The sequence below is a fragment of the Diadema setosum genome, chromosome 5 (assembly GCF_964275005.1).
Source record: "Diadema setosum chromosome 5, eeDiaSeto1, whole genome shotgun sequence".
Classification (NCBI taxonomy): Eukaryota; Metazoa; Echinodermata; class Echinoidea; order Diadematoida; family Diadematidae; genus Diadema; species Diadema setosum.
In genome coordinates this window covers 34,291,877-34,319,127 of record NC_092689.1, presented here as the reverse complement: position 1 = coordinate 34,319,127, position 27,251 = coordinate 34,291,877, and the positions used below count along the sequence as shown (strand labels likewise).

The 27,251-nt window shown below is 37.8% G+C and overlaps 1 protein-coding gene across 1 annotated transcript; it reads right to left on the bottom strand.

Annotated features, from left to right (window-relative positions):
• Positions 1-13,830: 13,830 nt before the first annotated feature.
• LOC140228868 (proton-coupled folate transporter-like) lies at positions 13,831-21,543 on the bottom strand. The gene is made up of 5 exons (XM_072309138.1): positions 20,508-21,543; positions 20,075-20,206; positions 18,461-18,544; positions 16,155-16,311; positions 13,831-13,930 (listed from the first exon to the last, which is right to left on the bottom strand). Exons 1-5 carry the CDS (start codon positions 21,541-21,543, stop codon positions 13,831-13,833), a joined length of 1,509 nt encoding a protein of 502 aa, XP_072165239.1.
• Between the last annotated feature and the right edge of the window lie 5,708 nt (positions 21,544-27,251).

Genomic DNA, 27,251 nt, shown 5'->3' with positions numbered 1-27,251 from the left:
AGCGATCGATTAGCCTGCCACTGATCAATGTTTTAATTAAAAAACGAGCTGACAGTTCATCATACTATCGCTGATAATCATTCCGCTCGACTTATCAATACCTCAATTCGGTGAATAACTCTCCATGGTCTATATTCCAACAGCCTCACTTTCTAAATACTGTACTTCAACCGCCGTCCCTCTTGTGCGTGTGCGTGCCCCCTCATTGGCTGGAACTACACTGGACAGCAAAAGAAAGTACCCACTTCTGTCAAAGGCCGCACACAAAAATTCACCCCCTAGAAATAAACATTTTTTTTTTTTTGTACACCGGTGTGCTACAATGCCCCTTACTAATCACATGCACATTTAACAAGTGAATGTCTTCACAACAAAGAAGAACTTGACATGCACAGCATCTTGGTCAATGAATCAAAAGTCCCACACAAAAGCACTTTCCGTCACGAAAAAATGACCATTGAATGGACAACATTTTTAAACAACCAATATGTCAAAATGAACACTTGTTTTGTCAAAATGATGTTAATAGGCGTTTTCACATCAGCCCGATGTTTCGAAATAGCGCGCTATTTTCTGACTTGGGAAATTAGCCCGATCACGAAGTAGCGCGCTATTTGATAATGTGAATACAATTAGCGCGCTAATTGATCGAGAAAATTTCTCGAGTCCAACTCGGGAAATTTCCGAAATAGCAGGATAATTAATGCGAACTAGCGCGCTATTTGATAGTGTTCGGGCTGATGTGAATAGGAAATGAAATAGCGCGCTAATTTGCGATTGCGAAAAATATCTCGAGCTTGGATGAACCTCAGGGGACTTATTTAGGCCACTGCTGAGAAATTTGAAAGTCAACAGTTATCTACAATTTGAATAATGCACAAAACTCAACTACTCAGTAGTTCTGTGTGTCAGCCAGTCTTCTGTACTTTTTTTTTAATCTATAAACACAAATCTAAAAGTATAAGAGCTGATGTAATAACATATAGAGTGTGTGGCAAGAATATATATAGAAATGTTTGTAAGTTTGGATGAACTTTCTTCACAAAATATACATGATGGACACACATGCAGTGCATGGGTCTGCAAAGGTAGCCTAGTAATGTACTGGAATTTACGGTGAGCCCCGAAAAAAATTCAATTCATAATCTAACGGTCAATAAAAATGTACTAAATGTTACCTTCCACTTTCAATACTTTATGGGAGTTTCTAAAATGATACTCTCTTCAACATACCACTGTATTTATACAACTCTTCATTTAAGGCATGCAAATAGGATTCCCTACCTTTAAGGGAACAGCCTCCTGTCAATCGGCAAACATTGAACCAAGCTCTGCAGGAGGAATGGACAGAACTTCCCCAGGACTACGCCAGACAGCTTGTCCAGAGCATGCGTAAGAGATGCCTGGAATGTGTCCAGGCGCGAGGAGGACATACACATTATTGAAAATTGATGTTTGTGACTGCATTTTTTTTTCTTCCTGTGACGATGATTTTTTTGCGTAAAACTTGTAAGGCTCATTTTGTTACATTTTGTGACTTTTGATTCAGTGACCAAGATGCTGTGCATGTCATTTTTTTCTTTGTAATAAAGGTAATCACTTGCTATTGGGTATGTGATTACTAATGGATATTGCAGCACACCTGTGTAAAAAAATTATTTATTTCTAGGGGATGAATTTTTGTGTGCGGCCTTTGACAGAAGTGGGTACTTTCTTTTACCGTCCAGTTTACATGTACGTTCCGAGTGCTTCCCGACGTATTAACTGTAATACACCGGTTTATCGAATCATTCATATTTTTGTTGCATATGTTTACACCACAAATCGCTCGCGACAACTACGCACATTCTGTAGATTGCCCAACATAGGAACTGCTAATGCGCGTGAACTAAATTCCCAAGCATCACCATGTATTAAGCAAGAACAAGGCTGTTAGGTCATTTTATCCATATATTAACCTACATATTTTGTCTCCCTCTCTACATGGATGTCGTAAGAATCATCAAATGCAATTCCTCACAACATCTTTTTTTAACTCTTGTATTCAGATTACATTTATTAGTTGCTGTTATATTTGGCAAACCTTCGGCGTTCGGGGGAATCTTCCTGGTTGCCAGGAACAACCTGCTATAAAGGTGTATGCAATGAATGTGAATATATCATTAGTAAACATGTCAGTTGAATACAGATCTCTCTAAGGGGCATGCCGAAAAATATCCCTACATGTGATGCATCAGATCTATTCAGAGCAATGTCTACAACTCTAATTGAGTTCACTGTCATAGACAAGATAGTAATGCAAGCAGCTACTATTCGGTTCGGTGCCATTAAACTTTAGATGGTTTCCTGACATTGTATTTTTACAGTGCAATTTTCATGCCAATGCGCTCACATTTTCAAGTCTTCTAGTTTTGCTCGATTTTGAGATCTGCTACCTCATCATTCATGCCACTTGCAACGAAATGGCAAAAGTTAAACCACATAGTAAATACTGTTCGGCTCGTAGTAACTGCAGGACCGTTTGTAGCGAAAGTGCGTGTAGTTTACCCCGTGACGCGTGTCTGTGTTCATGTAGCACTTCTTCCATCGGTAGTTGAACGAGCGGCACCCGCTCGTACGCAGGCAGACGACGGCACACTCCCTCGTAGACGAGGTGGAAAATGATGAGGTCAGTTCGTGGTCTTCGAGGCAGTAGTCGCTGTCTGGGTGCCGCTTGAACAGGACGACGCTGTCAGCAGAGCCAGTTGCTGTGGGTTCACCGAAGTCAAAAAAGGGTTCGTTAATGCGAATATCAAATAAGATTCGTTATTCCGAAGGTTCGTTATTCTAAAATACACAAATTCCGTGTACCTAGATGTTCATTAATCCGAACGCTTGTGGCGTCGTTCCGAAAGTTCTATATTGCGAAAGTTCGTGAGTCCGAAAATGAAATAAGGTTAAGTATTCTGGAAAAGGGGGTTTATCTGAAAATGAGAGAAAGAAAAATAATTACGGGCTCCCTTTTCCTTTTTCGGATTAACGAACCTCCGAAACAACGAATCTTTTTTTTTTTTCATTTTCATTTTCGAATTAACGAAGTGTCGAAAAACCGAACCTTACTTATTCTCGGATTAATAAGCTTTCGAAACAATGGACTGTATAACGTAGATAAACAAGAAATGAAAGTACTGTTCAGTGATGTAATAATCTTTGCTCTTCAAGATTTCTCTCATAATAGTTGACAGTAAAGATATTCTCTCTGCACGATAACACAACACTGTTATGATGAAAATAAGGGCAACTCTCATCATCGTCATCATCATCATCATCATCACATTACCATTAACATTGTTATGATCATAATCATATTCATAATCGTATACTTTTTAACCAATAGTGAATACATACTTTTATAAATGACATCATGTCGATATTTTTTAACTGTTCAAAGTTTATTTTCTTCATGATGACCATGAATCTATTGTCATGGAACAATCACTAGTAACGAAAGAAGTTTGTAATTTTCCATTTATTTTGTGTAATTATATATTATCTACTGTATTTATTTACTATAAATGATAGTCGTGAGATAAATAGGTCTACAGAATTGAAAAAAAAAAAACGTATTGGTGAACATATATAAATCAATTAAGCTTTACCATGTTTGTAGCAGACGACAAGAGCAGTAGCATTGGCGTAGGAGACCGTGTATTCTCCCGACTGTACAGCAATGGTCGTGAAACTTTTGTTCGTTCCCGAAATATCAGGTTCGCCTGTACCCCAGTCTGTTTGGCAGGATGAGTAAGGTTTACATGGGCAAACATTTATGTAAAACTTGTGCAACGCCATGTCTGACCACATCAACCCAAGACATTTAATCTGGATTTTAAAATGGTTATAAGATTTCAGACGAAATGCAACAGTCAGTCTCTGTGTGTTATGACAGACAACCAGCAACAAATTGATAATGTCATAGGATGTAATATTAATATGACAATTTCATATATTTGTCTTAAACTTTTATTCCTTCTTGTCATCGTTTACACTTTCACATGTGAAGGACTTCGAAATAAGTTGAATTGACATTTATTTTTCAAATTCACTTATAGCCATGACCCACTTGAACACATTGAAGTTTGGAATATAGTTGGAAATAATTTACACATATTCAACACTGCTTTATACAATGAAGAAGGAGAAAATACTAGTTTGAAGTCAGCAAATATAATTTATAGATGACGTTGAATATATGACATAATTCGGAGAATGAAACGGAAATTAACTAAATGCAAGTAACTAGATCTATAGTGGGAGAAACCTAATGAATAGCTAACAGGCTTTTAAAAATAGGTCCCCCAGAAGAGAAAAAGAGAGAGAAAGGAAGATTTAGACTAGGTGAAACACAAAAGTAGAACGCGGGAATATACAAATACTAGTACAAATACAAATGCTTTCTTTGATTCTTGACCCTTTGTTTTATCTTCGCGGTGAGTATATTCTCCATCTGGAAACTTTTGTGTGAGCATAGCAGGCTTACCGTAGAATTAGTGTGGGTTTTTTCCTATTTCGTGAGCACATCATGTTTGAATTGTACTAGGTAATAGCTTTTATAATCCTTCCTAAAAATTAAAGTGTAAATGGTGTGAAATTGCACAATGTTCAGAAATCTTTCAAATAATGTTTAAGACATGGATGATCACTTTTATATTGTACGACTGTTTGTAATCATTGTGCTATAATTAACTATAATATTATCGTGTCAAGATTACAATCTATCCTGTCTGGATTGCATTTACACCAACTTCTTTATTTCATATTCTTAAAAAAAAAGGTGCATTGAAAATATGAATTTAAGATCTTCATTAATTCGTTGTTTTTATGTCCCATTGATATATCTTGCCACCTAAAAGAAAAAAAAAATCAGATAAGAACTTAATAACAATGCCTTTACCTGCGTATTGCATATCTAACCTATCGAGACAAGTAAACGTCTGGGGCCACGCCAGGTTGTCGCAACCATTCCACACTAGTGTCCCGCTGTCGATTGCGACAACGCCTGCGATCACGCTTGCCACCGTACTCCACTCTTCCCCCGAGCGGACGATCACCATGGCTCCCCCGAGATCGCTGCACACCTGTAACCCTTCCTGCCTCGTCATCGCCTGCGGTGTGGGCGACAGGCGGTAGCAACCTCCTCTCCAGTAATTCCATCCCGGCTGGCAGGGCGCTGGACGTCATCATCCACATGAATAGAATATGAAACGAACGAAGATGACGTTGATAATGACGACAAAACTGACCGTGATTATCAAAATCATAAGGGAGATAATCTTGGCAGTGATGATAATGGACATATTTTGCTGGCCGTTACCAACCATATATGGAAATACACTGTATATAAAAAAAAAACAACAACCGAAGATGGCACTGATTGATGACAAAAGAAAATGACCATGATTTTCAGAATCATAACGGTGATAATCCTAGCAATTATAACAATGGAAATTTTGCTTGTCGTCATCATCCATAAAGTAAAATATGAAACAAACGAAGACGATGTTGATAATGAAAAAAAAAATGATAACGATGATTCAAAATTGATAACGGTGGTAATCTTGAAATGATAACAATGGATATTTTGACAATGATATCAGGTGATAGCATTGAAGTGACATTCGTATTGATAGTGCTAATGGTGGTATTGAAATTAATGATATCAATAATTTCAATCTTCACAGTCATTGTCATTGCCCAAATTGTGTATATTTAAATCGTCATCCATACCGTCACTTTGAATGACCTGCATTGAGAATGCTTGCAGTAAGATATTCACCACAAGTCTACCTGCATCATACCAACCATGACGTGGTAAGCGAGCAAGTAAACCTGTGCTCATTATCTATGTCAGAGATTTATTCATGTCATCTCTTCGTCCTTCTTTCGACGTTATGCACGAAATGTACTCGTATAGGAGATCATCGAAACATACATCTTTGTCAGATTTGAAGAATACGAACATCATACCACGTATATATCAATGCTGAACATCAAGACAATCAGTTATTAGAATAACATAGTAACTTACCTACAAGCGAATGCTGAATATTTCCGAGGATCAGATACAGAAAGGCAATCATAAAATGGCGGGAAACACAAACTTCGCCAGGAAAACCCATCTTTGCTCCAATCAAAAACTCGTGTATTTGTCTCCGGAGAGGAAAATCCTGTGCTTTTCTTAACAAGCGAATGTTTATCTGTGTACCTATAGATATCCAAATAATTATGATAGTCGAGGCAGTGAGCTTCTGAATCTATGACGTCAGTTTTCTACTGAGAAGGAAATAATTCGTTTGTCGATTAAGCAGAATAAGCAGTCTTACTTTCATCGATAATATCACACGATCATATAGGCATCACATATGCACACACAAATACACAAACACACACACACACACACACACACACACACATACACACACTTTAACATAAACAAAATCAATATGACGTATAGCTTCTATCTCTCGTGTGATAATGATTTGGAGTACAAATTCGCCTCATATCTGCTTTATTGCGCATGGTCAGTGTGATGATTGGCCGGAAATGAAAAGAGCTTTTCTTAGCTTGATAGTGCTTCTCTCTATTCTTATGATGCGTCCAGTGAGCCACAAACTGTAAGTCAATATGTATCAATCGATCATAATATCAATCGATCACAATACCTTCAATTGACATGTTGTTCCAGTACACTGTTCGTACTTCGTCATGGTATATTTTTAAAAATAGCAGAAAAGTGTCGCCACTCACTAAAGAATCGATTAAGTATAGTGATGGAAATGCAGGTCAAATTTAAACGAGTCAAAACCAAACATTGTTGTTTTGTTTTGTTTTGTTGTTGTGTTTTTCTACAGGCATGTTAGATCATATAAAAACATCAAATTGGATTTATAGGTGTAATTATGATTGAAAAATTTCCCTCATATAGGACCTTTCATTTCTTAGCCAATCTAAGATAAACGTGAACATAGACATGGATCGAAAACGAGAGTAAAATCGGATACAAAGTGCATCTCCTTTTTTTCTTTTTTCTTTTTTTTTTAAACAAAATAGAAATATTATTTTCAGATGCATTTTCATGTTTGTTCTCAATTACACAAAGTGGACAGAAAATGAATACAAATCCCATGCCAAGGCTATTAATTTATTGTGAGAGGTTAGAGATTGGGAAGAATAGACCATGAACTGCCCTTCAATATAAAAGTTAGCCTTTTAGTGACTAATTGCTTGCGCCTCCTACATAACCATGAAAAATAAAAACCTCGAGTCGTGGAAGTGCCGAGACTATACCGTTTTGTATGAAACATCTCCTAAGCACAGCACGCTTGTGCGGGATTTAACGTTTGCCCATCGATCGATCTATCTAAATTGTTCCCATTTTTGATACTTTGCAACGAAAGAGACAAGAAGACAAAAAAAAATGAGAGAGAGAGAGAGAGAGAGAGAAAGAAAAAAAAGAAGGAAAGAATTAGAGAAAGAATGAAAGAATGAGAGAAAAGAACATTACCATAGAGAAGGTGATGAGGGTAGAAACAGAATATTTCATACTGACATACATTTTGACAAATGCGTTGTAAGAATTATAATATCGACGCAATTTTGATGAAATGGTCAAGTTCATTCATGTTGGTTACAAATTGGCATCAACCATTCAATATCATCACTTTGAATACTCTACAAGGAAAAGTAATTTTACAATCGCATGAAAATTAGCGCCATCTTGCGATTACGACGGCACAGCTAGATTAATGAAGCATGGGGAATGTAGTATATTATGTACAAGCTTTGGGATGCGAAAGATGAAGTTAGAGATGTGATCATTAGGAACGCTACACTATCGAGGAAAAACGTGTGATGTTCATGACAACGTGTTTTACCTTACGATCTATTGAATCAACTCCAAAATGAACTAGTGTTGTGGAATGCTACATAACATCATAATCTCTAATGTCACAGGTTTACTTTTGGTGTTTGGGTTCACGTTTGAAGTCAATTCGATATTTGCCGATGCTTATGTTCTATGAAAACTTAATAAATGAATGATTGATTACATATAACATTTCTTCTCTCCCTCCTCTATGTTACTATTTTCAATGTCTTTGTTAATCCATATATACACTCAAAAACACAGGTGGGCACTTACGCACACACACACATTTTTACTCTTCAAAGGATGTCTGATGTGCAAACATGAAAGAACGCTGTGGTTCAGTGTGTGGCAGTCTGGACTGTCGGACGGGAGGTTCGAAATCCTGGACGAGATGTATACCCTACCATGCACTATATTGTGATTAAACCAAATGAAAAAAAAAAAAAAAAGGTATCTGAATCTGACAATGCTTGAGTTCTATGAAGTTGAAAAGATTACAGAATATGGCACAATAGATTAATAAGACCGATTTATTCGCAGTGAAATTATTGAATTCACAATTTCTTTTAATTCCTCATTCTTATACCTTTTAACTACAAATTCCGTGACAATCCTCCGAAGTTTTCATTGTGTAGAATACATACCACATTTACTTTTTTAAATACATTTTTACGCAATTTTTACTCTATCAAGCTGAAATTCAAACTGCAGAAAAGTATAGATGGTGTGATATCTAAGGACTTTAAAAAGGGGCAAGGGCTGAACAAAGTCGATCTTAAGAAAAAAAAACCAACTACACTTAAATTACAAGGTCTTCAGAGGCATGTCAGATTTGATATTGTGGATTATATACGTTCACTGTGTTAAACTTGGTTGGTGCACGTCTCGTAAACGTAAGTGAGTGTGTGTGTGCGCGTGACTGTGTGAACAATAGATCAATGTGTCAATGTTCTCCGACCACTGCACGTTGTTTTAATTTTGTGGTGTAGGAATGTAACACAACAACCGCTGTCAAAAGGTAATCACACAGGAAGAAATAAAACACACCAAACACTTAGACTTGGGCGGTTTTTTTTTTTCAGTCGAAGTAACTGTTCATTTTTCTCCAGAATCGAATAGTACAGCATTTAAGACTTAACCCTTTCTCTGCCAGTGAGTCAAATACGCACTAATTTTACGTAAGTACCTATGGACAAGACATTAATGAGACACGCAGAGAGTTGATTGACAATTTTTAATGACAGAGGTCGGAAGTACAACAAACCTTTTTCCCTTTCCGTGAATCCCATCATTCATGGTAATAATCATTACAAACGGAGAGAATGTGAAGGAACCTTCAAAGTAATTTCTTAATATAATTTCTTAATCCATTATCAAACCACAGCAAAAAATATATATAACACTGAGAGTGTCTCAAGAACAACATTTTAACGCACTGAACTCGAAAGTAGAAAAGAGTTCTCAATTTTATAAGGATAAAAAACATTAATGTTTATCTCTTCTCAAACAATACCTTTGGTCAGGCTGAATTTAGATCTATACTGGGGCAAGTAATCTTTTCGGGTTTCTTTTTTCTTATTATTAGGCAAGATACACACACACACACACACATAGGATGTCTATTTCCATGTTCACACACACACATAATAGGATGTCTATTTCCATGTTCACAATAAAAACAAACAAAAATATATTAAACATTTACCACACACAGTTTCAATTAATTTCAATCAATACAAGTCATGACATCTGAAGAGAGAAGTAAAAATAAAACAATAAAGATTAGGAGTGTAGAACCCTTAAAAAAACAAACAAAAAAACAAACACTTTAGCAAGCATAGTGACAAAGATCACGTAAAAGTTCATTGTATTGATTATATATTAATCCATGGTCTCACTAATCATAAGACAAGGTGCGTTCTTTTTATGTTTTGAATTGAAATGGCGCTGACGTTATCAGATCAAGCCTGCAAACCAAACTCTGAGGTTTTATGAGTCTTGTTAAGACGAAAATAATGATCATATATGTATTTTTTTCTCTCCATAGATATTGTGATTTACGGAAGCATCTACGAGGTATTTTTGAATTACTGGATTAATTGTGAAGAAAAACAAATCAAATATACAAAATATTCAATGTGAGGCTGTATGATATGAATATGTTTTTCTTACTTTGCCCTCTAGCAACTACGAATCATTACTAAATGCCCCGTGCGTTTAAGTATACAACATTGTCAAATATGTACCGCAAAAGGTATATTATTTGTGCCCTGCTTCTATTCAACAATTCTCGGCAAGCCAATGAGAGCCTGCCACTCTTGAGAAAAATGGCGTATTTTTTAACACAATCTCCATTATAGAGACTGTCAACCTACCAGATGTACGTATTTCGTACGTACCTTATACATTAGAAATTGATATTGTCAGTCATTTTTAATAGAATTTTACATTGTCTTATTCTCATTGTGTCCTCTGTTTCTAAAATAGTTAAATCTAACCTTACAACTCGGTACAACATATCATGATCATTTAATACTGACAAGATACCTAACTAATTACGTAATCACAAAATACATTCAATGTTTTATCAATCATTTCTGCGCTTTATCAAAACACGGCCAAAAACTGCCCCTGTTAAAGACCGCTTTGATTTGGAACAGCTGATGACGTTGCACACGATGAAAAAAAGAAGTTTGATATACATACATAATGAATCATTGGCAAATATACTTTCCATACCACCAGACAAAATTCGAAATTTATCCACTCCTATATAAATCATTGCTAATGCCTTTCCCCAAATATATCTGCGACATGAAGTGACATGGATATTTTGAAAGCGCTGTTCCGCAAGAGAGCATAAAAAAATGCTAGCTCTTAGCGTCTGATTTCAACATTACAGGAAAAAGCCACGAAATGCACATGTAGAATTCAAAGTTCCCCTATGACGATATTCATATCTAGATTAAAAGGGATGCTCGCTTATTCCTCCCTAATTCTTTTTCTAAAACTAACAACATAACATCACTGGTAACTGGCTATCATTACCATCATGATGATGATACTTTGATACGTCATAATTTGTAGTTATATCTATCAATATCATAATATCATCATGCATCACTATAAACAGGAGATAATAATTCGTTTGTCGAGCCCCCAGCAAGCCCTTTCGTCGAGACTGCCTTTAATTTCGCACAACACTGATAATGTCTTTACAAAATCATAGCTCACTATGAATTGCCATGAGTGAATTTTATTCCTCCCTTCGTGACACGCTTTGAGTCTCGATGAAAGACTTTTGCAATATGTCATGCTCCAAGTCTGCAGTACAGTCGGGTGATACGTAGTCATGGTCAGTTCGTGAGTCGTGATCATTTAGATCCCCTTTTTGAGATAATTAAAGTCAATGGACATTATTGGTCAGCTGTTATCTACAAAACCCTTGTACGGAAGAATTTAAGTCAAGCAAGCATTCAAACCGATAACGTGTACCAGGTTTTCACGGTAATTACACGCGAATGGTGTGGATGTCATTATTATCCAAGTGATGTTTTATTTTGTACTCAACATAGCATTCTTGAAGTAGTCACAACTGAGAGATACATAACAATGAATAAATTTTGTTCGGCTTTTTAATTATACATGTGGATGTCAATAATTACGTTCATCATAGTTATTGTTTGTTGATTTGATCTGTAACCTGGATTTGACGCAAAACCCCCAAATACCCTCTCAAAACTGACGATTATAGTAAGAGGCTAAAAGATTTTTTCAGCATCAGTGGATCTCAAATGGGTTAAAGGAACCTTTGAAGTAAGCATAAAGTCCTGTAAAGTCTGCCTATTCCTTTGTAATTTAATCTAATCAATAAAGCTTTAGTTCAAAACAGTTCATTTTCAAATTGATTGCATGTTTCACTTCTTGATGAAATGTGTTTCGATCTTTTGCTTTAAGATTTCCGAGTTATTTTCGTGTTGTGGTTGCTGGAAATAAATGTTAACGAATCTGAAATAAATATATGTAAATTACTTTTAAAGGTATACATGTATACCACTATTGAGAGAGAATGAGAAAGAGCCTGGTAGACTAACACAGGGGAGAGAGAGAAAGAGAGAGAGAGAGAGAGAGAGAGAGAGAGAGAGACCAAATCAAACTGTTTTATATCGATATTCAAAACGCAATAATTAATAATATCCCCATCAAGTTGTTGAGTTATGAGTCTGAGTCCGACGTTTGAAAAAAAAAATGGGATTATTATTTGTCATAGTCGTCCGTACAAAAAGGAGTCAAAACGCGTCATCCGGAGAAGTCGACTCATTTTTTTTCTACGTATTTGAGCTAAGAATATGTAAACATTATGTTGTTATCGTCAATCACAGAAAAGAATAAAACTGTCTTTTTTTATACCTTCGCACCTATTATCTCCAACCCACCCATCCCCAACTTTTCTGTGTCAAACATAGCACACACATCTACAGGATATAACTTTCAAATTTAGATATTTGAACAATTGTTTTTTTTTTAGATGTCAAATATATTCATCAATTAATCAATATATATACGATCAATTTCTGCTTAAATCTAGCATCCCTGGTTCAGTCAAAAATATATTTTCATCTTCAGAACATCATGTATATACATATAGAGTGATCTTATGTACACTTTCATGACCTAGGTATACATCAATAGAGACAAACAGTCTAAGAAATAGAATTTCAACAAACAGCTAAAAAATGTTTCAATATACGTATATCATTTCACTGTTCTGCAAATTCTAAAGTGTTTTTTTTTCTAAAAATACAACAAATCTAAATATTCACCAAAAGAAGTGATAAATTACCAGTCTCACATGCAGTATTCTTATTTATACAGATATGGTACATCGTTGTGATGGATGAGTGTTGTCAAGTGTAACCACTTAATTTAATCTAAGTCTTCTTAAGCTTGGATGAATCTTGGTTGTAACACTCTCAATCGGTATTCCTGTTTATACATGTATGTAAACTGGTCAGCACCACCGAGAAATGTCTATATTATCCTAGGAATTGAGCACGTGTCTATATGACATACGCGGCTTGTACGGGAGGTTCTCCCTTTTTTCGGGATTCGATTTTTGTTTTCGTTTTTCTCCCTTTTTTTGATGTGAGTGCGTGCCCGTGTTTTCTGACATAGATATACATACACAGCGTATAAAATGAAGGTATATACAAAGCCTATCATACAGTTACAGTATAGAAATATTGGTGCCATGTCTCCTTTACCTCTCTTACTATGTGACTGATCCCATTGCATTGCAGCGCATTGCATGTCAGAGTACTGCAAAATTCAAAGTCCTCTGCTGAATAAACCAGCAGTAATGACATCCTATATTAAGAAAATCCGGGTTGGTGTTTGCGTATTGGCGGAGTACAGTAAATATCAAAGCACACTAACTCTGGAACTAGTCAAAATTGCACGGACGCAATATATGAATAGCACCATCACACGCTGGCGGAGGTATATCTGCATCATAAACCTTGTCTAGATTTCGAAAAAAATAAGGAAAATAAACATTCTTTTCTTTATTTCTGAATTTTGAGTAAATCCTACTTAAGCTACGACCAGCTGCATTAGATGTTAATGGCTAGATTAGACGGGATTTAGCCCCTACTGATGAACGACGAATGAAGGTATTATTCCTAAATCGGTGCCTTTCCCCCTGTCAAAAACAATAGTCATTTTGACATTTATGTAAATTAAAACATGTATGATTCAAACAAAATCAAAAGAAAACAAAAATGAGATAACAGAGCATGAGAGAATACAACTGGAAGTTTGAGTGACCTCGCTCCGTCTGTGGATGTTCATCAAGCCCGTCGCAAGCAGGAGATTTGTTTCAGAAACCAAATTCGAAGATGATGGAGGCTGGTCAGGAGGATGACAAGTTATTGGTCTCTCTTGACCAGCTGGAGCTTGTCTCCCGTACACTCGGGGTCCTCTAGTTCGTCGTAGTCGGTGACGTTGTTTTTGAAGCACTGCAGACCGCTGCGAGATAAATGGGATGCGAGAAGAGACACAAACTGCAGTTAGAGGCGTGTGTGTATGTGTGTGTGTGTGTACAGTGTGTGCATGTACGTATGTGTGTCTGTGTGTGTGTGTGAGGAGGGGAAGAGGACCCATGGTGGTTCAGTGGTTAAGGCTCTGGACTCTGGAGGTCTCGAGTTCGAATCTCCTGGGGGTAAACTTGGCAATACTGGGGTAATGATAGCAGGGACTCCTTTGAAGAACGGTATGGACACTGAAGATAGAGGATACTCTAGACAGAAAAGGTGTTTTTTTTTTTTTACTTTCTACTCTTAATCAATGTTATCACGTATATAATACTTATCATTATGGATGGCAAGAAAGGGACATTATGTAACTCATACAATCATTACTCATGTATTCTTGAATACCACGTATAAAACCTCCGAATAGTGTCATATGTGCTTACATAAATTCATCTATTATGAGGGGTACGGAAACCAAAATAGTACAACGATGGTCTTTATTCCGTCATGTTTGTGGGGTATATGGGCTTCAGTAAGACAAAAACAATACAGTTATTGCACAAATCAACGTGTGTAAGTATGTGTGGTCCGAGAAAATGATGTTTTTCCCCTTTACCATCCTCTGTTGCTATAGTACAATGGCCGTGAATGCCGCTCAACTTGCCACGCGCATTAATATCGCTTAATGCGTGGAAGGATCCGACTTGGAAAGGGTGCAGCGAGAGAATTTGAAAGCTCATTTAAGCTCCACTATACGCAGCCATGAATGAACCGAAAATGAGTCGACATGGGCTTGATTACGGAGGACATAAATGGTTCATCAATTTCTAATTTAACCACCGCTGCATTGGAGAGTTCGGCATCGGGTTCTAATTGAGCACAGCCAAACATGAAAAACGGCGGAAGAGACAACAATATTATATCCCTCCTCCACTGGCCACTAATGGATAAAAAAGCGCGATACTTGTCTTATTGGCGGATGGATAATAGTATGTTGGTCTTTTCATTGTGGTTGCTGCGCGACGTGTGTACAAATTAGAGCTATCACCAGGAGGTCTCGCTTTCGAACCGCGGTTTAAAAAAAAAAAAAAATCTGGACGGAGACAGCTCATTCACGCAAATTTTACGACGTGTCAATAATTCACCGCCAAAGCGGAATTCAACTAATGGAATAGGTATTTCGGATCAATTGTATTTAATGCCAAGAGCTCATCCATTTATAAATATATTTCGACTCTTCGTCTGAATAGGATGTTGCGTTTGCCGACAGATTTAGATCTCTGCTTCGGCGATTCGTTGTTCACATAGGCAATGCGTTATTGGAAAAAGAAAAAATATACCAAATGAATATAGATTGCAATTTGGGAAACGCAAAGTCATGTTTAGGTCAAATGGTTTGATAAACATTAACGACAGGTGAGACTAGTATCAAATTTCTTAAATTTGAAATAAAATCTAAATATACAAGTTCATTACCACTCATCTACATAAGATGTGGATATATTAAGACAGTGGTTGCAAGAAGGTAACCGTCATATACTATCTATCTGTATTAACCGTCTTTAATCAATGCTAACATAATGCTCATTTAATTAACGATGCGAAACCTTATCGCGTTTATCGGAGAAATCCTGTTCAGTTAGCGATTCTACATAGGAAAAAAAGAGAGATAGATATGATACCAATTTTAGTTTCTGTCAAGTATTTGTTCTTTTTTAGACGGAATCGCTTCTTACTGACCTAACCCTTTGAACCTTTACGCTCTGCTCTATTAAGCATCATGGGATCAAATAAAAATAGGTGAAGTGTTATTCCAGATTATGCAATGGTGTTGAAATGATTCAAAAAATAATCAAAGTACACTAGTACGTTTGCAGTATTGTTGTTGTTGTTGAAGAAAATCTTAAGGAATACGTCAGAAGAACTTCCTTGTTTCTTGCCGCTAAACGGATGTTTATGGGATCAGCTATGACACCAAAGTTGGATTAGGTAATGCCGGAAGCATTCGCTGAAGAGTCGAAGTTTAGTTGAGTTTTTCAACAGTTGCAGAGCGTATCGGTAGTCGTAGTAGTTTAGGTGAATTTTCCAGTCCATCCATACAAGTACATGCAGTCATTGTATCTTCTTTACTATGAACGTTTCGTTTGAACGCTGCCTAACCGACATGAGTTTGAAAGGGGTATTAGATACTCTCATAACGGCATATAATCTATACTTACCAGGTTATGACAATCGGGATGACAACGATGAATGCTAGTACGTAGAAGGTCAGGGTCGGCTGGGTGTTGACCGTCCCCGCGTAGATGGCAAAAGCCATCACTTTGGCGATGAACTTCACCGTGTTCCCGACGCATCCCGCGTACGTGAAGACGGATACTGGGTTGTGTAAAGATTGGATGTTGAAGGTGGAGAAGAGGGAGGAGGGGGGTGATAATGAGGAGGAGGAGGAAGAGCAGGAGGAGGATGAAGAGAGGGAGAGAGAAGAGATGAAGAGACGATTTATGATACTGGCCAATGAATACACACTAAGCAAAACGAAAACCATATCTTTATGTACCGCACAAAAAAAAACAAAAAAAAAAAAAAACACAACAACACATAACAACAACACAAACCCAGCTACTGGTATAGTAATCAAGTGAAGGACACATTTTCACGCGATAGCTCTTGCGTAAGTTAATAACATCTCCTGACACACATACATACATACATACATACATACATACATACATACATACATACATAATATATAATCAGTACATATAAACGTTAATGTGTACAGAATAGGGTATATTGCACTTGACCTTCTGCTTTCCTGACTGTTACGTGTCAAATTTAGACAAACAAAAAAATCCCGCAGTGGTCGAAATCTCATTACGTTTAGATTTGCTTCTTTACACATGCCTTCACAAATACGACTTCATCTTCTTTTGTGTATATTACGCTTTGCGCTTGATTTGTTAGTCTTTTTTTCTTCTATTTTTTCTTCTTCATTCCTTCTTAATAGTATTGCTTTTATTACCTATGATACAAGTTGAATTTATTTCTTCTCCTCCTTCAACTTTTCTTCTTCTCTTCGTAATAATTTTCCCTCATTATTTTTCCTCATCATAGTGCTATAATCTGGAAAATTCGAGGCACAACCCAAACATCACTGTACACGACTTAAAGCTGGTGCGGGGGAAAGTGTTAAGGTGCATTGAAAGAATGAAAGTCGATAAACGTCAACTCTTATCTGACAAATCTAGTCAAAGCAGTTTTGAATTCGGGAGTTATGCCCCATTTGTGCATTGGTCCAATGTCTAATCCCTTCAACCGACACACGTGAAATGCAATTATTTCTTAACGTATTTTGATCTCTCTTTTCCCCGGTGTTCTCCGCGTTCTTCCCCTGTCAGTTTTGCCAAAAATCACGACAGCAATAAGTCGGTGACGAAATTCTGTAGATCTATATTCGCAGATATACAGTTATTAAGGTGTAAAATAATTAGGTGCTCGAAAAATATTCAGGATAATTTGACATTCCCAATTCACGACGGTCATGTATGGCCACATTGTATTATGACTTCGTCATCCCTGCGAACAACGGAAGTGTTAAGCTGTTCCTTAAAAATGCGGAAGTGCAGCTGTATTACAAAATCGAGAATGGAAGCTTATTGGAAACCATTTCAATCACGGTATGGCAACACTACACATCTCGCAAGTATAATCAATCCATGAGAATACGTGTTCTGTATAGAATTCAAATACGTTATGAAAAAAATATATATATTGATAGGATTTACTCGATGTATTCCCCCTTTCCATCTCTGTGTCTCTATTATAGGGGAGGTCCAACCGAAAATTAATTTGTGTGAATTGAAGCAGAAAAATTCGAGGAACAGGACAACGAAAGCTTAAGCAAATTCTGATCAAAACTAAGAAAGTTGTGATAAGTTGTGTCAGTTGTCATAACTCTCTCAGTTTTGATTGGAATTTGCTCAAACGTTCATTCCCCTGTTTTTCTAATATCCTGCTTCTATTCAGACGAACTAATTGTCGAGTTGGAAGTTCGCTATAAAGTAGGATTTCTTTTTTTGTTGTTGTTCGTTTGAAACTAAGTGTGGCCGTGCTTATACAATCCTCTACCACGTTAAAAAGATAAATAAAAAGAAAAAAAATACTATATCGGTGTTTACTTATAGGCCTACATACTCAAGTAATGCTATGGCCAAGTTTACAGCAGAGGCTGTCCCTTTAAATAAGAAAGCTTACCATTGTCTTGCCGAACGTGGCAAAGAGTAATGATGCACAATTCATTTTACGTAGAGACATGCTAGGAGGACAGACTGAAAAAAAAAAAAAACCTCCTCGTTCATAGTCCTCGGGGAAGACAGATCCATGAAACTGAACTTCTATCAATTATCTGCGATGAGAATTTAAAGCACGTATACTAATCCCAGATGACACTCTGAATATGAAGCAATTTCTCATGCTTTCTCTTTATCTATTCATTTTCGTTCCTTGCCATAGCTCTATACAATACCTTGCTCGTGCTCGTTGACCATCTTGGACATGAGGCCACGGACAAGCGGAGCGATGAAGCTGGACATTGCGCCCATGACAAGGCCTGCGCAGTAGAGAGAAAACAAGAGCGAGAATGTTATGAAAAGTCATCTGACGTCATGATGTCGTCATTAGTCCACTTTAAAGGGCATCACCGCATGAAGACAACTGATGAAAACAGATCAATTAATTACATTCAGGGCTACAGCTGATCATTATTTGTCCATTAATTCAATTTGTTATCGTTTTTTTTCTGTCGTTATTGGTACTCCGTAAAAAAAAAAGAAGAGCTTCATTGCATCTATCTTGAGAGATTATGCGTTATATTTTCCTGTGCAAAAAAAAAAAAAGAAAAAGAAAAAGAAGGTTGTCATCGAATGATTTGGGTTTTTTTCCCCACAGCAAAGTAGTTTCTGAGATCGGAAAAGTTGCATGCATTTAAAGGCTGACAGGTAAACTGTAGAGAAAGAGAGAGAGAGATAGAGAGAGAGAGAGAGAGAGAGAGAACGTGCATCATGATTGATGGTGTAGTTGAAATTAAACTTGAAATATGAGGATAGATAACACTGAGAGAATTAAAAAAAGGAAACCATTAGAATTGAAATTGGATAATTTCAACACTTTATCTATTTGCTTATAAATCACGCAATAAGCAAACTCTTCTATTTTTTATGTGTATTTTTCATATTTTTGTGTCGCACTGATAGTTTCAATTTGGATTTCGTAATTTTGGAATGTTCAACAACTTTCTCATCAGTCACAATTTTGCATTCACTTCATGGACGCAACAAGGAAAATTGCATTTCTGTGGATTGTGGGGTACACCGTGTAATTATCTATCATAATCATCTATTAGGAATGATTTCATTGACCAATGTCATTAATGATAATAATGTCAAGTACATTAAACTGCTTGATCTGTTTTCACTTTGTTCTGTCTGCGGAATATCAAAAAGGCTCTATTCATTGAATAAAGATGTAGATTACATCCAAACGCATGGGAAAGGGAAATGTGCGGCTCATTATCTCGTAAACCAATAATGCCTCAGACAAGAACGAATTAGCGCACTTCATGTAAGAACATCCTTCAGTAATGACGTGAACGCACGGCGGAAACCCACTGCAGCGAAATCAAATATCCATAGCATTGCATCAGATGAATGAATAATCACTTGTAGCGCTGACTTGAAAACAAGAAAAAATGAGGAGGAGGAGGAGGGGGGGGGGGTCGGAGATGCGGATGATGAAATATGGGGAGGCGGACAAATGAATATGCAATCATACGTGGTTCCTAATATATAGAAATTGGAGGAACAATTTCTGAGGCCTCTCTGATTCGACATTGATGAAATGAATCTGGTTCGGTTTCCCCGTCTGCTTCAGCTGAGCGAACAGACAAAGATTGAGTGTAATCAGCCCGTTTATTATACCGTGTAGATTTGATTGAAGAAATACAAGTCCCTCTAATATATGAAATACCGTAACTCAGAAATCCATAATTGCGTGGGAGGAAATATGGCTTGGCATTACAGAATGAAGGCACACTCATGTCATATAAAGCATGTAGGATTAAAAAAAAAAACCAAATCCTTACCGGCGTAGAGGACAGGCGTAGTCTTCGCTAAAGCCGTCGTCAAGCTCATAGCCATGGCGCTGATCAGACTTACATGCATCATCCAGTAATCATTGTTGAAGTGATATACAAATTGGCCACCAACTAAAGACCCTGTTGATAGAAAAGCAAGAAATGTGCTGATAAAAATTTGCCTTTTTAATTCTTGGGAAACTTGAATCTTACTATTTATTTACATTTTCATGTAGTTTAAATTTACATATTACATTTGACATTTGCAACACTGAAATAATTATAATCTGCCTATATTTTCTATATGCTGATGTGACAGGTGAAACTCTATTATCATCTTTATGGCGTCATTGAAATTCCAGTCTAAAAATTATTTCCAAATCTCAGTCAACCCGCTGCCTCATAGAGAACCCGGTACCCCGAGTTCTCCCGATTGTCTTACCTACACCGGGAAGTATTAACGAAACGGCTGTATAGAAGCCCACATCAACGGGCGTCCAGCAAAATGGCTTCGCCAAACCGTAGAGCACCACGACGCTTTGGCAGCCGGAGACGCTGATGAGGGCAAAGAGGAGGACGCTACCAGCTGCTATCAGTTTGATGTTGCGCCTTCCCTCCGTGATTTTGAATAGATCACAGGCAGTACACACGATCTGTTTAACAGTGGTAGTACTCTTAGTCCTGACTTTGGTTTCTTCGTCGACTGTTTCTATCAGTAGAAATGGCGATGCAGCGTATAGAAAAGCAAGTATGAGTAGGACCAGCGAAAACCAATACGAAGATTCGTATCCGAAACTTGCGATAAGGTAACCGTTGGAAATCTGGATGGCTCCGTTGCCGAAAAAGTACACACCCTCCGTTACTGCGATGCGCAGAGTCCGCTGCCGCTTTTCTGTGGTGTCGGCTATATAGGCGTGGGCACCAGCGAACAGGAGGGCGACCCCACCCGATATGCCCTGTAAAAGTTCGGCCAGAAAGAAAGTCCAGAGAGGTAAATGGGTGTAGGAGATTAAAAGGAAGAGAACGCACTGGACTATGTAACCGAGGCAGGGTACCATCATGGCGACCTTCCTTCCGGCAAGGTTGCTGATGGCGCCCACGAGGATTGTTGTGAAAAGCGCGGGAAACGTGGACATGGCGTAGAGGTACAAACTCCACACGGCCGTCTCCTGCTGTATCTTGTCTTCCAGCGTATCGGTGAAGTTATTGTCGTTGCACAGGGACGTCACGGAGAGGTTCGCCACGATCGAGTCGTAGTGGTGCTCCTCAGCGATGCGGGACTTGAGGTACTGGAGACGCGTGATGACCATGGCTTTCCTGGCCAGCGCGATCAGCAGGAGAATGGGTTCCACGGTGATCCACCTCGACCGGGCGCGGTCGCGGTCCGTCCCGATGATCGCGCTCTTCTCCGTCTTCGTCCCGCATGACGTCAACTCCGTGGCCGCGACGCTCCTGTTGACTTCTCCGTTCACCGACATGACTGTCCGCCGGGCTGAGCTGGCCGCCGAGTCTTGATGTCTCCCCTGGTTTCAGCTGTCCTTGTATTGCTGCAAAGACATTGATACAAAATGGACAATAAGATCGAAGTCAAGTCTAGGTTCTTGTAGAAGAAAGAGACATTATTCTGGAATGATCCGGATATATATCTTGGAGCTCGAAGTTTGTTGCATATTATTCTTAAAAGATCTATCTAATCTACCGAATGGTGTTACTTAAAAACCACGCATGATTCACGTCATATGATTTCTAGAAAGTGGAGGATGATTAACTACGAGGGCATCGAAAGACATCCCGCCTTCTCTGAAATTTGGTGTTACAATAGAACACCCACATCGGCCTACGCGTATTAAATAAAATGGGATGTCAGCGACAGTGAGTCTATATGTCCCTTCAAAGTTCACACCCAGGGCCCAATTTATTTTTTGTGGGTAGCTAAAGTATACATTAAGTCTGCGAACACATTCAAATATAGTTTTCTTGTGGCAACAGCTACAGGCTAAATGAAGAGAGAGAGAGTACCAGTAATGAATAAAACGAGAGGACGGTTGCGGTCGGCCGGACATTAAGGGGGTAGAGAGGAAGAAAAACGGAGACCAGATTATGTTAACATCAGAGTAAGATCACTTGGATATTCTTGGAGATACTTCACGCAATGTAATCAGTTTCCAACGACACGCGAGGTCCTCGAAAGACGAACCCCCTCTCATCCACTTCCGGTCGTAGTCCCTTGCCCCATTTATGCAGCCTGAGGGAACCGAACCCCATCCGTTCTACCCCCCTCGCCGCTTCCCCCCAAAACCCGTGGCAGCGGTGTAATATAGCCGAGCGCGGACCGCCAATTTAAGGCAAATCTATACTGTCCGATCCACTTTTTCTCGTTTCCAGAGGGTATTAAAGCGCTGATGCTCCCCACTATCTCTACCTCTGTCTATCTATTATCCACGTCCCCGTCCGCCTGATATGTCCGATATGTCATTCTTGGTTCTCCGTTAAACATCCACTCCGATTTGTCTAAAGGCACTGTCGACTTTTGCGCCAGCGTGTGCGCGTGTAGTTTTTGTCCTCGAGGCAAAATCTGGTTTCGCCATATCTTCTTCGCGACAAGTATACGCCAAATTCATTCTGGGGCAATATCGTAGGGTATAAATCTGGAATATCGAAAGCTACTTTGATTTAACCATGGACCTACATGGTTTAACGAATAAAAAGTGCGAAATCATTGATGTAGTTAATGGCGGCAGCCTATCACACGCAAACGTCAATTTTACTCGACTTTCTCCGGAGTTACGTAATAAGGGCGAGCGACGAGGCAGAGAAAAATCGAAAGTAAATGTCGAAGGTCACAATTAGGAAATCCCTATAACCACCCGTCGATTCTCTGTAGGTGTAAACTCGAGCAGAATAAAAAAGCGAGCAATCTTTACAAAGTGTTTCAAGGATATCATTGGCCAGGCAATTAAGTAGATAAATTAAGTTAATGTGCTTCGCGTTGTTGTGATAATTTGAGTGGGTTCTATATTGTAAACGGCCTCAAGAAGAACATAACTTAAGTGATATCAACAGCCATGAACACACATTCTCTGGAAGATTCACACGCAAGTGAAATCACGGGGGTTGTGACTTTCTGAATTACAAACGCACTAATACCAAAGGGCGTTGATGTCATTATCTAGGGCGATAATGTCTGGGCAAACAGTTTGTGGACGTGGCTCCTCTCCAAAATCGACCCATCGTGCCCTTGTGTACACGCGTGTACAATATCCCGCTTCCACTCTAAACAGTACCGCAAACCTCCGTTAGAAATAGCAACAGAATAACTCTTTGAGCACCCCTACTTTTTGAATGATGTTGGTTATCCCACATAACCCACTGCCTCTGGTGATGACAGAGGTAACGGATGATGGGTGATATGTTATCGTATTAATGGCCAGACTTGTCTGGTGGGACTTGCTGTCTTTACCATTATGGCATTGATCAGAATAGTTATTAAAGATAATAAACCTCCCAACAGTAACACCGCATTACCATGTTACATTTATCTTTTTATGCGATAAACTACCCTTATTTATATTGTTAATACGTTAATGGAAAGCGTCTTCGGCATCAAAAGAAAGAGAGTTCCTTCTGCTCGAAAATCCTTTTTGAGTAAAATTACTTCTCGTCAAAAGAAAAGCATGCGAATTACGAAGCAGAGGAGAGAGAGCTCCCCGCGGAAAATCCTTTTTTTCCTTTTCCGCCTAGATTGTCATAATCTTACCAGAGTTTTGATAGATGATTATGTTAGAATAACTTAATCTTCTCACTTTAGTTGATGGTTATTTTTTTTTTTACATTCAACCGAGAGTTTTAAGAAAGTTTGTTCAAGGCTTTTCATCATATCTTGTTGTCTTCAAGGAAACATTAACACGACAACACCACCAACAACATTGATAAAATTACTGCTCATATCCACGAGCTTTTGCTTTAAAAAGCTACAGCCTTGATTGTACTTTCATCTTCTACAATTTTCTAATTTTGGCTTTGTTTCTGTAATTGAGAGTTATACGCAATTTCGGAGGGGGATTTTTTTTTTTTTTTTTATTATTATCATATGACCGGATTATTAGGGTGTGATGTAAGAGGTCGTGTAGGGAATTTGTCCCTACTCTGTCTCATATTATTATTACACGTATTTAGGTGTTTTTTTTTTTTTAGCTTTTGACAATACATTGTTTCATTTTAGCAAGTCACGACTGTGGGATCTGGAGCAATTATCTTTTGAGCGGCTATTATCTGCCGGTTGTGGCTATGTAAAAAAAAAAAAAAGTTACACACGTTGCTAATAACAAAGTAGGAGTTAATGCATTTGGCAATGTCAGCTGAATTGCCCAATACAATGCAGAGGCCTTCAGAGAAGAACAATGAAGACAGACTACAACTACCGGTACTCCGTTACCGCAGGAAGATTCAATATTTTGGCAATTATCTCTTCCTCCTCAGAAAAAAAAAACAACCAACGAACCCCTACGATCTATCAATTATTTTCGCATCGAGGCTTGTGATGTATATCCAGTCGCGCCAAGGAATTCAAATGCGCACCGGTTACATCACCGAGCATGCTGGATGGGTGCTCCCTTAGCCCGTAATAATCACTGACACCACAATTACTTGCTAAAATCCCGGAGTTAATCAATGTAATTGAGCACTCATTTAGCCCATTGAGTTCCTCCTCGAGACATTCTTGTGAAAGCAGCAGCGAAAATGAGCGTAAATGAAAGCAATTAGTATACAGTTCTTGCCTTTTTTCAGTATGTTCTCTCCCAGGGTCTGTCTGGACCCTTTTATTTCCCTTAATGGACGTCAGCATCGCGATAAAAACAAAAACAACAACAACCAGAGATCAACTTCTCAGAAATAGATGGAAATTTTTATAATTATCTTTTTAGTTTAAAGCTTGAAAATGTTCATAGTTTTAGAATTTCGCATATTCATAAATCTTCGATAAAAGTTCTGGCATGCACCTGGGATAGGGGCAAACTTAAAGGCATAATTTACTATTTGCAGATGAAACAAAAACCCAGCATTAGTGCTTTAAAATAGTTCTTAAATGTGAGTTCGGGATATAGAAACAGCCACTGTAAAGATTTGATTCGGTAAAATCGATGTTAAGTATTGTTAAATATACAAAATGTGAACAATAATTATAATAAAAATGTTTCCAGACTAAACCGTCTGCAGTTACAGTTTATTGAGAAAAATACAGATATCTCCTTATATTTTAGGCTTTATCGCGAAAATTGTATAATGTAATAGGATGTTTTGTGGTACAACAGACCTACATATATGCATTAATTGTCATATCTTGAAAAAAATTAAATCACTGTTACCAAAGGTAAACTAGACCTTTAAAGGTACACACACAGACATACAAGCACATTGTGAACACAGAAGTGTATGAGCAGAGATTGTAATATCCCGATGCCACGTTTCTGTTGCCGGTATTTTCCCCTATTTATTTTATCTCTCTCCCTCGTTCTTTCATCTTGGCAGCTTTGTTACTTCTTATTGATATTCCTGTCATTCCCCGGAAGACGTGAGTTATTGTTGATATTTTTTGTCCAATCAATTGTTCTTTCGTATAAGCGTGATGTCTGATTCTCAGCGAGGAAAATCTCGTGGTGATGATGGCAGTAGGTGACGGCAACAAGGTTGGATGTGGTCGACTACGGTATGTGACATTAATTACAATTTTGTTGCAATTACGATAATGCCTGAATATCGATCAAATTGAGGGCTTGAAGGTTTTCCGCTGAATATATAGAGTGAATCAGCAATGAAAGAAAAAGTCAACAAAGACACACAAAGAAACTGCATGACTTCACTGTGCTTCAGCTCACTCAACGATCATCATTTGGAGATGTGTATCGATTGATTCCAATATGCAGATGCACGTGCGCTTCCGAAATGATCTAGCAGTTAGGCTTTAAAGTTTGTGCTAACCGCATTCAAATTCCGTTGTCTTTTAAAGGACAACAATCGCGTCTTCGAAAACTAGGGACAAAGCGGTTGCTCCAAGATGCAACAGTACACGGAATCTAAAAAAAAAAAAAAAAAAAAAGAAATCTTCTTGTCATCATAATAGAGGACAAGTCGAGAGTCATACGATCAAATTTAATTGGTCTGTAAACTCTCAGGCACCGTTGACGCCTCGTTTCATCCACACACCCGGATGTCTCCTTAATTTCAGTGATCAATCTGAACCCGTGCCGTGAGATGGGCCTTGACACAAATCTGTGGTATACATGCTATAGAGAGGGCAGAGAACGGCGAATTAATGCAGACAAATAGAAGTAATTAATGTTGACACCAAACAACACAGTTGGAACGATGATTACGTCGCTTGTCACTACACATACTCTTTTTTTTTTTTTGATGACGTCAGGCACAGGAGAAAGCAAAGATGGAGAAGAGGAGAGCTGTATCGAAGTGACGTCATAAATAAACATGGCCAGCTGACAACACCTACTCCGGAAACTGGACCTTGATTTGTCGACATAATTCGTTTAATTGTTGAACTTGAACTTTAACGTACGGTTCAGAATGGTAGATATAAAATTTAGATACGTATAGACAGATACAGATAGATGAATATTTGAATAGAAATATATGGTTGCATTGAGGGAAAGGGGTAGGCATATATATATATATATATATATATATAAGAAGAAAGAGTCTCAAGTACGCCATGGATCCAACGATTACACAAAAATTTTATTACAAAATTTTCGGTCTGCCTCAGACCTTCGTCAGTGCAAAGACAATGTCATTGTCTTTGCACTGACGAAGGTCTGAGGCAGACCGAAAATTTTGTAATAAAATTTTTGTGTAATCGTTGGATCCATGGCGTACTTGAGACTCTTTCTTCTAATAATTACAACATTCGAAGTCCAACACGTGGAAAATTCCAAGATATATATATATATATATATATATATATATATATATATATATATATATATAGAATAGAATGTGAGAAAGGGTCCCGAATTCATATTTGTATACATGAAATATATATTTATTATATACTTATATATACATATATATATATATATATATATATATATATATATATATATATATATATATATAACGTATATATATGTATATATATATATTTATATAAACTGAAAGAGAGAGATGATAGAGG

What these genes read in the sequence shown, in the direction of transcription:
- LOC140228868 (XM_072309138.1), bottom strand. Translation starts at nt 21,543, where the DNA reads ATGTCGGTGAACGGAGAAGTCAACAGGAGCGTCGCGGCCACGGAGTTG. An exon ending in GTTAATACTTCCCGGTGTAG is followed by an intron (nt 20,207 to 20,507) that starts GTAAGACAATCG and finishes TTCTATCAACAG; the next exon opens with GGTCTTTAGTTGGTGGCCAA. An exon ending in TACGCCTGTCCTCTACGCCG is followed by an intron (nt 18,545 to 20,074) that starts GTAAGGATTTGG and finishes TCTACTGCGCAG; the next exon opens with GCCTTGTCATGGGCGCAATG.